This window comes from Protopterus annectens, chromosome 2.part0 (assembly GCF_019279795.1).
Source record: "Protopterus annectens isolate FY-2018-M chromosome 2.part0, PAN1.0, whole genome shotgun sequence".
NCBI classification, from domain to species: Eukaryota; Metazoa; Chordata; order Ceratodontiformes; family Protopteridae; genus Protopterus; species Protopterus annectens.
In genome coordinates, this window is record NC_056728.1 from 1,961,129,639 (window position 1) to 1,961,143,762 (window position 14,124).

The following is a 14,124-nucleotide window of genomic DNA, read 5'->3' on the forward strand; positions in this document are numbered from 1 at the left end:
TTATTTTAGTACAAACAAATGTAGTATCCAGGTTGCAAAAATAGCTTTTAAACTAACCCACCTTGTAAATCCTGCATTACAAGACGTTTCTAAATAATAATGTATTGCAAATGCTGCTCAAAATGATTTCACTGGTATTTGGACTTGACTGTGGCCAAGGACAGAGATGTAAGTATCTTTGAAGTAACCCTAAGTCAGCATCATCATCACCTGAAAACTAAATTCACCCTACCATTCATCCCCTAAAACTCCTTTTTCACATTTTTGCACATGGTGTCAGGGTATCACTTCAACAGTGACAATCATCTAGAGCCCATTTTATGTTTGAAAGTAGACATATAAGTAGACTATTGTTAGTTCAGCCATCAAACCTTTGCATAATAATGTAGCAAATTTTAAAATCAGTAAATGACTGCTCACCTTCAGTGCAGGAAGGTAGCTTTGAAACTTCTGTTAAATCTTAGAATTGTCATGTTTCCAGACACATTTACATTTTACAGGACTGCATTATTTAATATGCCTTTTATTATTTTTCTCTCAGTAAGTACACTTTCATTTTAGGAATGTTAACTGCTGGTCAGAGGAATAAGACAGAATTTATGTAGAATTTCTGAAGTCTCAGACAATGAATTCTAATAACATATATGGTGGAAATGAGTTTTCTGTAGTCCTGTGATACTGGTTATTTGTGGCTATAATTATAAAGTCCTCCAATACTGGTTATTTGTGACTATAAGCACAAAGTCCTCTGATACTGGTTATTTGTGGCTATAATTATAAAGTCCTCCAATACTGGTTATTTGTGACTATAAGCACAAAGTCCTCTGATACTAGTTATTTGTCGCTATAAACATAAAGTCCTCTGACACTGGTTATTTGTGACTATAAACATGAGCGCTGACAACAGCTGATTGTTTGCTCTTCCAGCTATCCGTATGTCTTTACCTTCTGAATAAACTGCAGAACCAAGTTGACCAATAACTTACTGTCTTCCCCTGATGATTAAATGTCTTAAAATGAGACTGAAAAAAGATCATTTGTTTATACAACACTGACAAGACTAAATTACTACTGAGACAGTAGACTTCTCTGTAACAGCTTCATTATTTATCAATATGGTACCAGCAGCATATGTTTTGTGAAAATCACTATCTAAAAAGCTTTGTTTCTAGTAAGAAGAAAAAACATTTGTATTTACTTTTCTTAACACTGTTACTGTACTCATTAGTGCTCTATTTTGGCATGAGATGATCAGTGCATATTTGTCTGTATATGCCTATAACTCTAATTTAAAATATATCTAAAAGTATTGGCCTGTCTGTTTTATTGTATATGTGCAGCTTTAATTTTGTACCTTAGAAACTCATTTCCCTCTCTGTGTCATCAGCTTTGCACTGTCTTGTGGAAGACGAAGCGGAGTGGTACGTTGTGTCTGTAGAGAAAATTATGCTGGACGGAACTGTGAAAGGTCAGTGTTGGAATGATGTCCACAACTGAGTATAGAAATGTCAGTAAATCTAGATTAAACATGACATTTTGGTTCACTGGAGGTAAAATCTAAATTACCACATAAATTAGTTTATTATTGATTAAATGTATTTTAAACATGTACATTCATGCAAATTATAGCACAAATTTATAATAGTGAACTTAAATTTTGTAGCTGGTTATGTTAGAGTTAAAAATATATATGCTTATGTAGTCAGGAACAAAGTGTTAGTTATAATAGTAATGATCACTGTGTAAAAAGGAGAGAAACCAGATTTACACACAACCAGAGCATTTTTCTCATGAGGGCAGAAATGAATAAATTTCATTGGAAGTAGATAAACCTAGCCTCAAGTCACCACCATCTAGACAGCCATTATCGGTATTATACCCCCGTTTAATTTAAAAACAATATTTCTTGTGTTTTTAACCCATTGCTTCCTTCAAGAATATAATCATCAGGAAAGTAGAGTTCTAATGTATCATTTAAGAGTATTCACATCTTTACAACACACTTCCCTGTATTCCTGAAATAAGTATGTCATTGAATTCACAGTCTAACTTCTGAAGTCCTAGTAAAGGTACATGCATAAAACTAAGGCAGCAAGGTGACATCTACAAGCTGGCATGATTTGGTCAGCATGGGTTGTGCACAGCTGGAGTTAGGAAGTATTTACAAAACGTTATGAAAAAATAGAACATATTTCCACATTTACATTTATAATGCAGATATTGTATATGATACTGTCTTGTTGACAGTGGTGTATTCATGCAGTGGGTGTTAATAAAAAGTGATGTTAAAACATGGTGGGTAATAAAAATACATTCTGAGGTATAAATGCTCTTTTGGTACAGCAGTTCTGACTGTTTCCTATGTTTTCATGACTGCATTCATTTCATAAAAGCTGTGAGACCTAGAATTGAACAAATGGTAAACAAATGGTGCCTCTTACAGGCATCATGGCACAAATGTTGCCACCAAGGGTGTAGCTAGGCATATACTTTGTACTCTGCTGAGTACATTTTTTTCTGTGCATCACATCAACATGGCTTTTTTTTCAGGTCATATTATTTGTTCAACTGTCTAAGTCAATGCATTTAACAACAGGTGCAATATTGTTAATCTAAAAAAACAATGGGCAGGATTCACGAAGGCTTGCACGGAGTGTAAGAGACGTGTAACACTCCATGCAAGCCTCGCGATCCAGGAACAGCCCAAAACTCCGTGTAAGAGATCAGCTAAAACGTCTCTTACACGGACTGGGCGTGGATATGCTAAATACCTCACTTGCAGCCAAAAGGTACGCAAATGAGGTATATTAGCGATCCACGAAGCAGAAACCAGCCCGTGTAAGAGACGTTTTAGCTGCAGAAATGTACTCAGTTGACAACTGAGTATGTTTCTGCAAAAATCACAACGGAGCCATGTCAGCTCCAAATAAAGGGTGCATATGTGTCAGGCAGCATGCCAATGGCCAAATATGTGGCCATTGGTAAGGTAACCTAATGCAAAAATTTAAAAAATATAATGTTTAAACGCAGCGCAGCCCCACGCAAACGGGCTGCGCTGTATAAAACATAAAAATGAAGGTTATAAACCCACAAATGTGGGTTTTATGCAATACATGGAATGACAATGCAGGGACCAGCATACCAAAAACAACATGGCCACCGTGTAGTGGTTGCTAAGGGGGGAAGCTGAGTCAAAGACATGTAACTAAGCATTAGTAGGCAATCTCATGTAAATGAGGGTTAGGATACTGAATCCCACAGTCACATAGCTAATGAGCACAGTCTGAGTAGTGTAAGAGATACATAAGGGGGAGGAATAGAGTAGGAGATAGGTGACATCACAGGGGGGAATGGCAGAAAGAAATGCAGTTCATTGGAGGTCAGTGCAATATGACAGATGACAGACACATATCATGGAAAGAGGAGTGCCACAAGATAAGCATGGGAAAGTCAAGAAATGGAAGGTGCACACTGTTACTTACACCAAAGTTTCTTGCTGGTCGTGCATGCGCACGTGTGCGCACCATGAAGCGCGAGTAGGGCAGTGTGCATGCGTGTAAGGCAGACTGAGCATGTGGGAGCGTGGTGGTAGATGTTTAACACTGTTTGCGCTGGTGTGCGCATGTTTTTTAACCCAAATAGGCAGATCCTGACCCATGTAAGCATGTGTGCGCGTGTGTAAGCCTCTGTGAGCGTGTTTCTGCTGGTATGCATGCATGCTGCTCCCCCCTGAGGAAACAGAAAAGTAAAAGGAAGCAATAGAATTAGTAGGAAGCTAGCAGGGTATACTGCTGGAGCTAGCAGGTGAAAACAATTAGAAGCAGGCAATTACACAGACAGAATAGTAGCCCAGCCCAGCACATAAAACTCTGCAAACAGCAGTGCAAGATGTTTCTTTCAAAAGACACTGCAAGACAGGAGTAAGCTATTAGAAGTGAAAACTGAAAAAGCTGAACTCAGAGCAGAAATGTTAGGGGCTGCCATAGCTGTCATAATGAGACATAGGCGACTTGCTGAGGGTGGTGACAATGCAGATGGTGCAGATGGTGCCAGACAACCCACAGTGAGGAGATGGAGAAGAGTGTACAGGCCCAGGGTCACCTACCACGGGTTACATGAGCTGGAGATAGTATAGCGCTATAGAGTGGACAGAGAGCTCCTGCAGCAAATAGTTGAGCTGTGCAGGCCACGCCTCACACACAGAACCAACAGAGGGGAACCCTTCCCAGTGGAAACCAAGGTATGTGTTGGCCTAAGAATACTAGCAACAGGTACCTTCCAAAGACCAACTGGTGATATGATGGGGATATCACAGGCATCAGCCTCCAGGGTACTGCACCAGTTCCTGGATGCCATGTCAGCACATGTCTGTGATCATGTATATTTCCCCAATGCCCGTGAGGTATTGGCCAGCAATATGCGTCTCTTCCAGCAAATAGCGGAATACCCTGAGGTAGTGGGTGCAATAGACTGCATGCACATACGCATCAAAGCACCAGCCGGTGAGCAGGGTAGGGCCTACATTAACTGCAAGAGCTTCCCCTCCACCAACTGCCAGGTCGTGTGTGATGCCCAGGGCATAATAATGAATGTGTGTGCTGGCTGCCCTGGGAGCTACCATGATTCCCACATCTGGCATTTGACGCAGCTGTACCAGACATTTGCCAATGGGGACATCCCACACGGACACCTAGTGGGGGATGCAGGTTATGCACTGGAGCCGTGGCTGATGACACCCATCAGAAACGCACACACACCTGAACAGGAACGCCATAATGAGGCACACGCACAAACACGTAATGTAATAGAGCGTGTGTTTGGGCTGCTCAAGTCACGGTTCCGGTGTCTGGACACATCTGGTGGAGCCTTGCAGTACACACCAACTACATGTACCCAAATTGTCATGGTATGTGCTATGCTACATAATATGATCTTGCAAAAACAGCTGCAGCAGGACCAGCATAGGGCTGGGCCAAACAGCCCCCACCATTGCCAAGGCCATCACAGGCAGAGCGTGACTCGGAGGAGGAACAACCTGAGCCTGCCCCAGTAGGCAGAAGGAGGCGTGCCCAGTATGCCCTGGCCTTGGCAAAGAGGCAACGCATAGCACATACACTGGCTCAGTAGGAACCCTGGGAATGATACCCCCTCTGACTCACTCAAATAATAACAGGGATGCCTAAAACGACATGACCTGCTCACAAACATGTACAGGGAGTGTAATATGCGCATCCGACAGAGGCAGCCCTGCAGCACCACCTGAGGCAGGAATGCCATGTGTTAAGTAATGTAACACCATGTACTATATGCACACCTGAGGACCCTGACTAACATCCACCCACACCAAGCATGAAGCCACAAAATGACGATGGGATGATCAGTTGCAATAACTGGCTGAAGTAATGCAGTTAGTCAAAGGGGAGCCAATGATTTTCAGCCTGGGAAGACATGCGGAGCATGACATGATGCACCACCAGCTAGGGGTGGCGTGCACCTATCAGTCCAGGCCCCATGGATACTGGCAAAGGCTGTCAGTACCCACAGCATGCCCTGAATAGGTAAGTCTCAAAACACAAACCCACCTTCATAGGTACCACAAGGGATAGGAACCTAGATGTAACGCTACCCAATGCCAGAAGTCTAAACAGCAAGATGCGTGCAGTGTAAATACACACAGTATGGAGAATGTTGATATCAGTCCTGTAACAGAAAACTGGGTCAAGGCTCACATCAGCACCCTAACACTACCAGGTTACACCTCATACTGTGCTGTACAGCCGCAAAACATGGAACAAGCTACAAAAGGAGGGTGACTAGCAATAAATGTCAAGGATAACCACACCCCCATGTTGGTACCACAACAAGAAGCAGCATGGATTAGCCATGGTCAAATACCAATGGCTAAAACCATCTCCCAGTATATAGCCTGCTGCAGACTACTGTCCTAATACCAGGAACTGCACCTGGCCTATGTTGGAATACATGAATATATCAAGCCCCCAAACCACATTATATTGCTTGACTGAAAATACCCAGACATACACTGGGAGCATTATACTAGCACCAACACAGTAGGAGAAAAGTTCCCAGAATCCATAAACCAAAATGCCCAGGAACAACGTACCACTCCCACAAGAGAGGTAAGCATACTGGATGTGATAATCAGCAACATGTGTACTGGATGGCAAGATGAGAAGTGTATCCTTCACTGGTAAGACCAGACCATAGAGTAATCACACTGGATATACACATCCTGACCACAGTCCCTGGCCAGAAAACCACAGTGAAAAACATGTGTAAAGCATAGGTTGCACCCCTCCAAACCGATGTGGAATCCACGAAAGGCCCTGTGCAAGTGCAGAATATGGGACACACCGCAGAACATGTTATACAGGCATTCCATGAACACAGCCAGGAATGCTTGGAGTATGCAATCACAAATAACAACAAGACACAATGCCATACACGCAGGCATCTGGCATGCTGGACTCCAGCCATTACCAAACCATGCAAGAGAATGAGGAAGCTACTACATGATAGAGAAAACATAAAAATGGAAGTAATCACTGATCAGTAGTATGGCAATAAAATATGTCCACACATACAATCCACTAAGGCCAGCCACAACAAGTAGAATCTGTGAATCCAGAGGCAATATGACACCTGCCCCAAGTACACAGACAATCCACAACTCCCCCCAATAAATACAAATATATGTGAGAGATGCAACCATTTATCCAAACCGGAGGCTGAGCTCCCCCAACTCAGTACTGTCAAAACTAGTCAGGAGGAGAAGGTAACCACATACACCACAAACCCAGTCCCACATAGACATATCACAACTGTAAACCAAGCACATAAACACAAAAAAACATTCCTGGAGGCCCTAATTACAAACACACCACACCAACAGAAGCCTCCAAAGCAGATCCCAAGCAACCACAACCTCCAAACATAGCACATGCAACACATAGTACACAAAGCTGGTGTGCCAAACAGTTACAGGCCAGAAGGAGAAACAACATGCCTGATACAGTTGTAATAGGTGTCTGTATAAGCAGACACACTGCTGTCCCACTCACCAGACTGAACAAGGGAAAGGGTACAGTATGCTGCCTGTAGGCTGCCACAATATGCCACATAACACAAGTACGCAGGTCACCCCAAAGCAAGCAGAAATATAATGCACTCATTGTCCATGCTGGTGTGAATGACCTGAGATGTACCTCCCTGGACTACATGAAAAGAGACATGGATGAGCTCTCTGAGTATGTACCCCAGGCCGGTATGACACTGGCCGGTTGCAGCATCCGACCCTCACCAAGAATGATGCCACAGTACAAACACAGAATGATCAGCTTTAACAGGTGGCACAGTTACAGCTGTCAGTCCAAGAGGGTTTAATGTCTGTCTGCTTGAGATGTCATGCATGACAAGCCATGCTGCTGTTCCAGGGATGGCTTGCACCTGTTACCCCTGGGCATCTGGATACTGGATAAGGCCTTTGCCACCTCCATAGAGCCGTACGTAGGCAAGGCCAAAAAGACTAACCCACCACCCTAGAAAACATAAGTGGTAAGAAACATAAGGGTAATGCTGACCAATGCCAGATGTGTAAACTGCAATATGCATGCACTGAGGCACTTCCCAGTATGGAGAACATCGATGTCTGTGCAGTGACAGAAGCCTGCTGCAAGCCTACTGATAGCACACCAGCACTACCAGGTTATACCACATATCATGCGTTATGGCCCCAACACCTGGACCAAAACATCAAAGGAGGGGGAGTATCCATATGCAGCACAGACACCCATACGGCCAGGTAACTGATAATGCACAAAGCAGTGGAGACCACCCATGTGCACCTAAGTGTAGTCAAAACTGCTGTACAGTCTGTAGCATGCGACAGACCACACTCTCACACACAAGAACCCCACCCAGACATCCTGAAGACACTGGACAGTATGAATGTCCCACCAAATACCAGACAAGGTACTCACAAATTACCACATAGGTGGTAAACAATTATGTATGCAAGGAGTAATCAGGGACCTAGGGACACAAGTTGACAGCAACCTGTCATGTGACACTCACAATGCCAATGTGGCTATGAAGACTGTCTATATTGGACACCGTATCATGAAAGGATTCACATCTACATCAACAGAGGTCACTGTGCCCCTGTACTGTTCCCTTATCAGACCCATAATCTAGTACAATGACTCATATGGGATGTACCGTACCTGACACCTGCAGCGGTTCGGAAGACCTCAAAGGTACCCCACCAAGAGGATAAAGGGTGTCAAATATATGTCATATGCTGCCTGGCTGTAGACACCCCAGCTGAATGCAGTCACAGACTGCCTACACAGAGGCATTGTATGTCTGTTGTACAAGGCCATGTCCAACATTGGAGTAATGGACATGCTCCACCACAGGAAATCAAAGCCATTGGAGCTGTGAGAGTGACAGATGTCAGCCACAATACATAATGAAATAGGATGTGCTGGAGGGACAGATATATAACCCAGAGGCTCACCACACCCAGAAACATGATCCCAATCCATGTTAGGCAGAGCCCCTCACTGACACCCCTCAACAGGAATATTGCCAAGTGGATGGATGATCGTACATGTACACTGGGGGTCTTCACTGTGTCACGTCCAGACAGAGGCACAGTAAAGAAAATCATAAATGGCCATAATAGTCGCATAGCAAGGGGCGGTGAAAGACACACACACTCTGGCTTGGCTTACTAATGCCCTAGGGTGGATAGCCTAGTATGAACCCATGAACCTATGAAGATACAAATTGTACAGGACACTAAGGATATTCACAAGGCTTACTTAACTGATGGTAGGAACCATGTTGGGAATTCACAGATATGCTCCAAATCACACAGATATTACAAACAACATACCAAACACACACACATATTGCCAACATACAACCTGACAGGTTCAGTGTAAACCCCCCCCCCCCCAGAATGCAAAATATCTATCCCAGCAGACTGCTGGTCCCCTGACATTGCAGATGCTGAGGTAACAGCCATCATCTGCAAAGCAAAACACACAGCAGCAAAGGTATGTGATGGTGTCCTGGGCTGAGGCCAACATGGGCTCCAAGAATAATGGAATGCCAAATCACACTACTGCCCAATGTCAGCCTTACCACAGGATATGTACCCAAAGAGCAGTGTACAACAACAGTGGTCCTTCACAACAAAGGTGTTGCCTGAATGGATACTGCAAACTACCACCCCAGGATCCTGACAAGCTTGGTCTGCACAGCTATGGAAAGGATCAGTATGTACCGCAGACATAAAGCTATCGTGGACCTACTGACACTGGACCCTACACAGTGTGGCTGTTGTAACTGCAGATCCTGCCCCTAAACATGTTTGACCCATTTGAAACAGTCATTAAGGTCATTGATGAGGGCAATGTGGTCCACACAGCGTAGCTAGACCGTGCATATGCTTCCAGACAATACCCTACGAGTTCAGTATGGATATGTTCACCAGCTTAAATATATACCCCTATGTCAGTAGAGGGGCTGCAAACCAGACCAAGGACAGAACTGACATGGTCAGAAATGCTGCATCCATGTCAGACTACAAAGCAGATATGAGTGGCATCCCACAAGGCTTGGTCCTGGGACCCCCCCCCGTTCCATATATATGTCCCATAGGTACAGGCCAACATGGAAGGACTGTGACTGAACATGTATGCAGAGGAGTACAAACAGCCCACCATATCCGACCCCCAGCTGACACAAGCAACCCACAAAAGGGCCACCTAGAAACAGACAACTGGAGCCATAGCCATGTCAGCAAGCTAATTGCAGAACTGTGTATAGACAACCACCGTGGATATACAGTAAGTGCCCACAAATTACCACACAGGTGTTAACCCATTACGTACCTAACATATAATGAGAGACCTGGGGACACAAGGTGATATATACTGCATTGGACAAACATGTGGCTGTAGTGTTCGCAGAAACATACTATATACCCACCCAATCATGAAGGTTGTCAGATGTAGATAAGGGGAGGTCACTGTGGCTCTGCAGTCATCCTTCATCAGTGTCACAATTGACTACAATAGCCCCTGTGGGATATACCCCAGCAGACACCTCCATCAACTGTAAAGTCCACAACAGTACCCCACCAGGAGTAGCAAAGACCATGAACAGATGCCATGTGTTGCCTGAGTAAACAAACTGCAGCTCCACACACTGCCATACTGCCCACCCAGAGGCAAGCTGTGCCTGATGTATGAAGCCATGTCCAAGCTGGAATCAATGAACATGCTGCACCTTGTACAATCTGAATGGCAGTGAGCTATGCACATGAGAGACCTGAACCCCAGCACTGACATACATAGGACAAGCTGTACAGAATGATCCATAACACAGAAGGCACCCACACTCTTGAGTAAACTCCCAGTACAGGTTAGCCAGAGAGTCACCTATCGACACCCCTCAAGAGGAATCCCGATGAGTGGATTTGAGATGGTAGGTTAACCCTGGGTATCACTGTTATGTCAGAGGTAGACGGAGGCACAGTATACTAACTATGACATATGTCATGGCAAACTCCAGTTACAATGTGTGTCGAAGGACAAACACACTCTGTGACTAGCATCAGAAATGGCCTAGGGAACATCGCTAGTGTTTGCCAATGTCCACCTATGTTGTGGAATACACTACCAATGTTGGACAAGCCTGGTGTAAGTAGTCCATATCTGAACATAATGCAACATGGTCATATGTGCACAACTGGCCCCTACACAGTCTGTTGTGCTCACTATGAAGATGTCAAGCAGTGATAGGACTAAAGCCCAGGATACTGTCCACCACAGTGAAAGTACTGAACCAGTACACTATACGGTACTACAGTGTTAGGTCATTATGAAAGGATGTTGACAACTGTATGCAAAGTATCCCATGCAATCCCTGCAGGCACAGTATAATCCCTGTTGTGGCAGACATGAAGCAGTTGGCCAGTTAGTACACAACATGACACCCAACACACAACCATAAACGTGAGATATTGTTGAAGTTCACACACACCCAAATATGTGGTGGACTTCAGAGTTCAACATATGGAAAGCTCACACTGGGCATGCTCGCACACTTTGATAAATGAAGCATATGTCAGACAACATGCCATGGAAAGGCTGAACTGGGCATGCGCACACACTTAGCCCATATCTCCGTTTAGCAGTTGGCCACACATATCTGGTATTTGTATGTGTCATTCCAGGAACCAACCACAACACAGCAATCTGCCCAGTGCACACAGTAAATGACTACAGAGACATAAGTGATATAGTGGATCACCCTTATATTCAAACATCTTCCACAGATACACAAGTTGTTCATAGGAACAGGGAATGCTGTGGCAATAAAGACCTGCAAACAGTCTAACAGCACAACAAATATTGTGCATCTGACAATTGAACATATGGGTGTAGAGGTCAATACTAGGCTTGTTGCCCTAGGGAATGACAGCTTAGCCAGAGTGTGCTTGGCATCTGCATCCCCAGTACAGTAGGCTACTGTTAAAGTAGGTCACATAAGGCAACATGTGAGGCTAGTGAGCTGTGCCTCTGTCAAGCAGGGGCACAGTGGAGATCCCAGGGTTTGAATGTGCTAAGCCACAGCCATGTTGTTGGTGTGTGCTGGAAGAGGGTTGCTGAGGACCTCTAACAGTAAGTGGGCATCAATAACAGACTGAGGGTGCCCTATCTGCATTGTCTGGGCAATTCCACTGTCAACACTGCGTTGTGATGATTACGTGGGAATGAAGTGTCGTGCCGGTACTGTTCACAGATGTCCTCCCTCTGTGGGCTACAGCTCTGCAATGTATTAGCTCACTCTGTCTGTTGGATGGCTCATATATGGCTGGTGTACACCTGACATGTGTCTTGTTGTGGACCAGTCATGGGTATATGTGGGATAGCATGATCAATGCAAACCTTACATATGCTCATAGAATGCAAGTGTCAAGGATTATGCAGAGTGGCCAGTATAGTCCCCCAGCATGGTTCCTTTGAAGTCGTCCACCCCAGTCTTCACAAGTGTAGAGTCTGCTTGTGCAAAATACAGTTTGTTTGCAGTGACAACCTTGCCTGGGGGTGGGGATGGGATATGGATGTCCAGGGAAAGGTAGATATGGTCAGATATCAACAATGGTGGTCTACCTGTGGTGTGGAACAGTGAGTACCCATGTTGCAGATGGACAGGTGCAGTATGTATTCCCCCATGTGGCTGTGGTGAGTGGTTCTGCCATAGCACATGGACCCACAAATTGTAGTGGCTGTAGGGTAAAGTGGTAGAGGCCTGAGTAGTTCCCACACACAATATGCCTGTACCTGATGTTAACAACTGGAATGGTGTATGTGAACACCTGCATATCCCGGCACTGTTCCCAGGGAAGCAAAGTGTGTGTCCTGGATGTGGGAGTGGTGTTCTGGACTGGTTGTGTTGTGTGTTACAAGTCCTGTGGTCACGAAGCATGGTATAGAACATAACCTGCCAGTGTGATGTGCATATCTGACCCTGACGTAGGTGGCTGCAAATGCATATATATGCTATCCCCCACCTGAAAGGTAGTACTAGATGTACATACCTCTGTAGAAATAAAGATGTCAGCACCCTATAAATACTGCAGGTGCATACCAGATGACCAGTAATTCTGTTAGCACGCTCTGCTAATGCGTCTCTCTCAAGTGTCATAATATAGGTAGGTAGGAGTTCGAACCATGCAAATGCTCAGTGTGTGTGTGTGGGTGAGCGGGGTTGATGTGTGTGCAAGTCAGTGTGAGGGAGATGTCCCTTTTGGCAACTGTGAAAGCACTCTACAAGATGCACATTCCCCTATCTAAGCATGGATGATGTCAGCACCCTATAAGTACAGCAGGAGAAGGGAAACCTCCCAGTAATTCGAATAGCGTGCTCCGCTAATGCGTTTGTTACGAGTGTCATAACATAGTTAGGTAGGGGTTTGAATCCTGCAACTGCCCAGTGTGTGTGGAGGGGGGGTTAGTGTGTGTGCAAGACTGTGTGAGGGAGATGTCCCTTTTGGCAACTGTGAAAGCACTCTACAGGATGCACATTCCCCTATCTAAGCACGGATGATGTCAGCACCCTATAAGTAAAGCAGGAGAAGGGAAACTTCCCAGTAATTCAAATAGCGCACTCTGCTAATGCGTCTCTGTCACGTGTCATAACATAGTTAGGTAGGAGTGTGAAACCTGCAAGGGTGTGTGTTTGGATGTGGGGAGTTTGTGTGTGTGCAATTCTGTATGAAAAACATGTGCTTTTTTGCAATCAGAAGATCACACTACATGATGCACATTACCCTTTCCAAACACTGATGATGTCAGCACCCTATACATACAGCTGGAGAAGGGACACCTCCCAGTAATCCGAATAGTGCACTCTGCTAAAGCGTTTCTCTCAAGTGTCGTAACATAGTTAGGTAGGAGTTTGAAACCTGCAAATGTGTGTGTGTTTGGATGTGGGGAGTTTGTGTGTGTGCAATTCTGTATGAAAAACATGTTCTTTTTTGCAATCAGGAGATCACACTACATGATGCACATTACCCTTTCCAAACACTGATGATGTCAGCACCCTATAAGTACAGCCGGAGAAGAGGAACCTCCTAGTAATCCGAATAGTGCGCTTCGCTAATGCGTCTCTCTCACGTGTCATGACATAGTTAGATAAGGGTATGAATCATGCAAATGGCAAGTGTGTGTGTGTGTGGGGGTAGTAGGGTGTGTGTAATTGCAAGTGTGAGAGAACAGATCCTTTTGGCAAATACTACAATACACCAGATGCTGCATATTCCCCCAGTAAACACAGGGGATATCAGCACAGCCAAACAGGGCTACTTAGCCAGTAATGCCAATAGTGCGCTCCGCTACTGGGTCTATTACCATTGTCAGAGTACAGATAGGTATGTTTTGGAAACCCACAACTGCCACGTGTGGTTGTGTCACACATTATGACCTTGTGTGAGTCTTTGTGCATAACAATGCATGCCATTGCCTAAACCAGCAATGGCAATGCACACATGATGTATGTGTGTGACACATACACATAAATACCTGT

At 44.7% G+C, this 14,124-nt stretch overlaps 1 protein-coding gene across 1 annotated transcript in view; it reads left to right on the forward strand.

Moving 5' to 3' along the window:
• Positions 1-14,124, forward strand: part of LAMA4 (laminin subunit alpha 4) — a 1,355,623-nt gene that overhangs the window by 334,895 nt on the left and 1,006,604 nt on the right. The window contains exon 4 of the mRNA XM_044061904.1: positions 1,388-1,468. Within this exon, the coding sequence (XP_043917839.1) occupies positions 1,388-1,468 (81 nt within the window). The remainder of the gene's footprint in view (positions 1-1,387; positions 1,469-14,124) is intronic.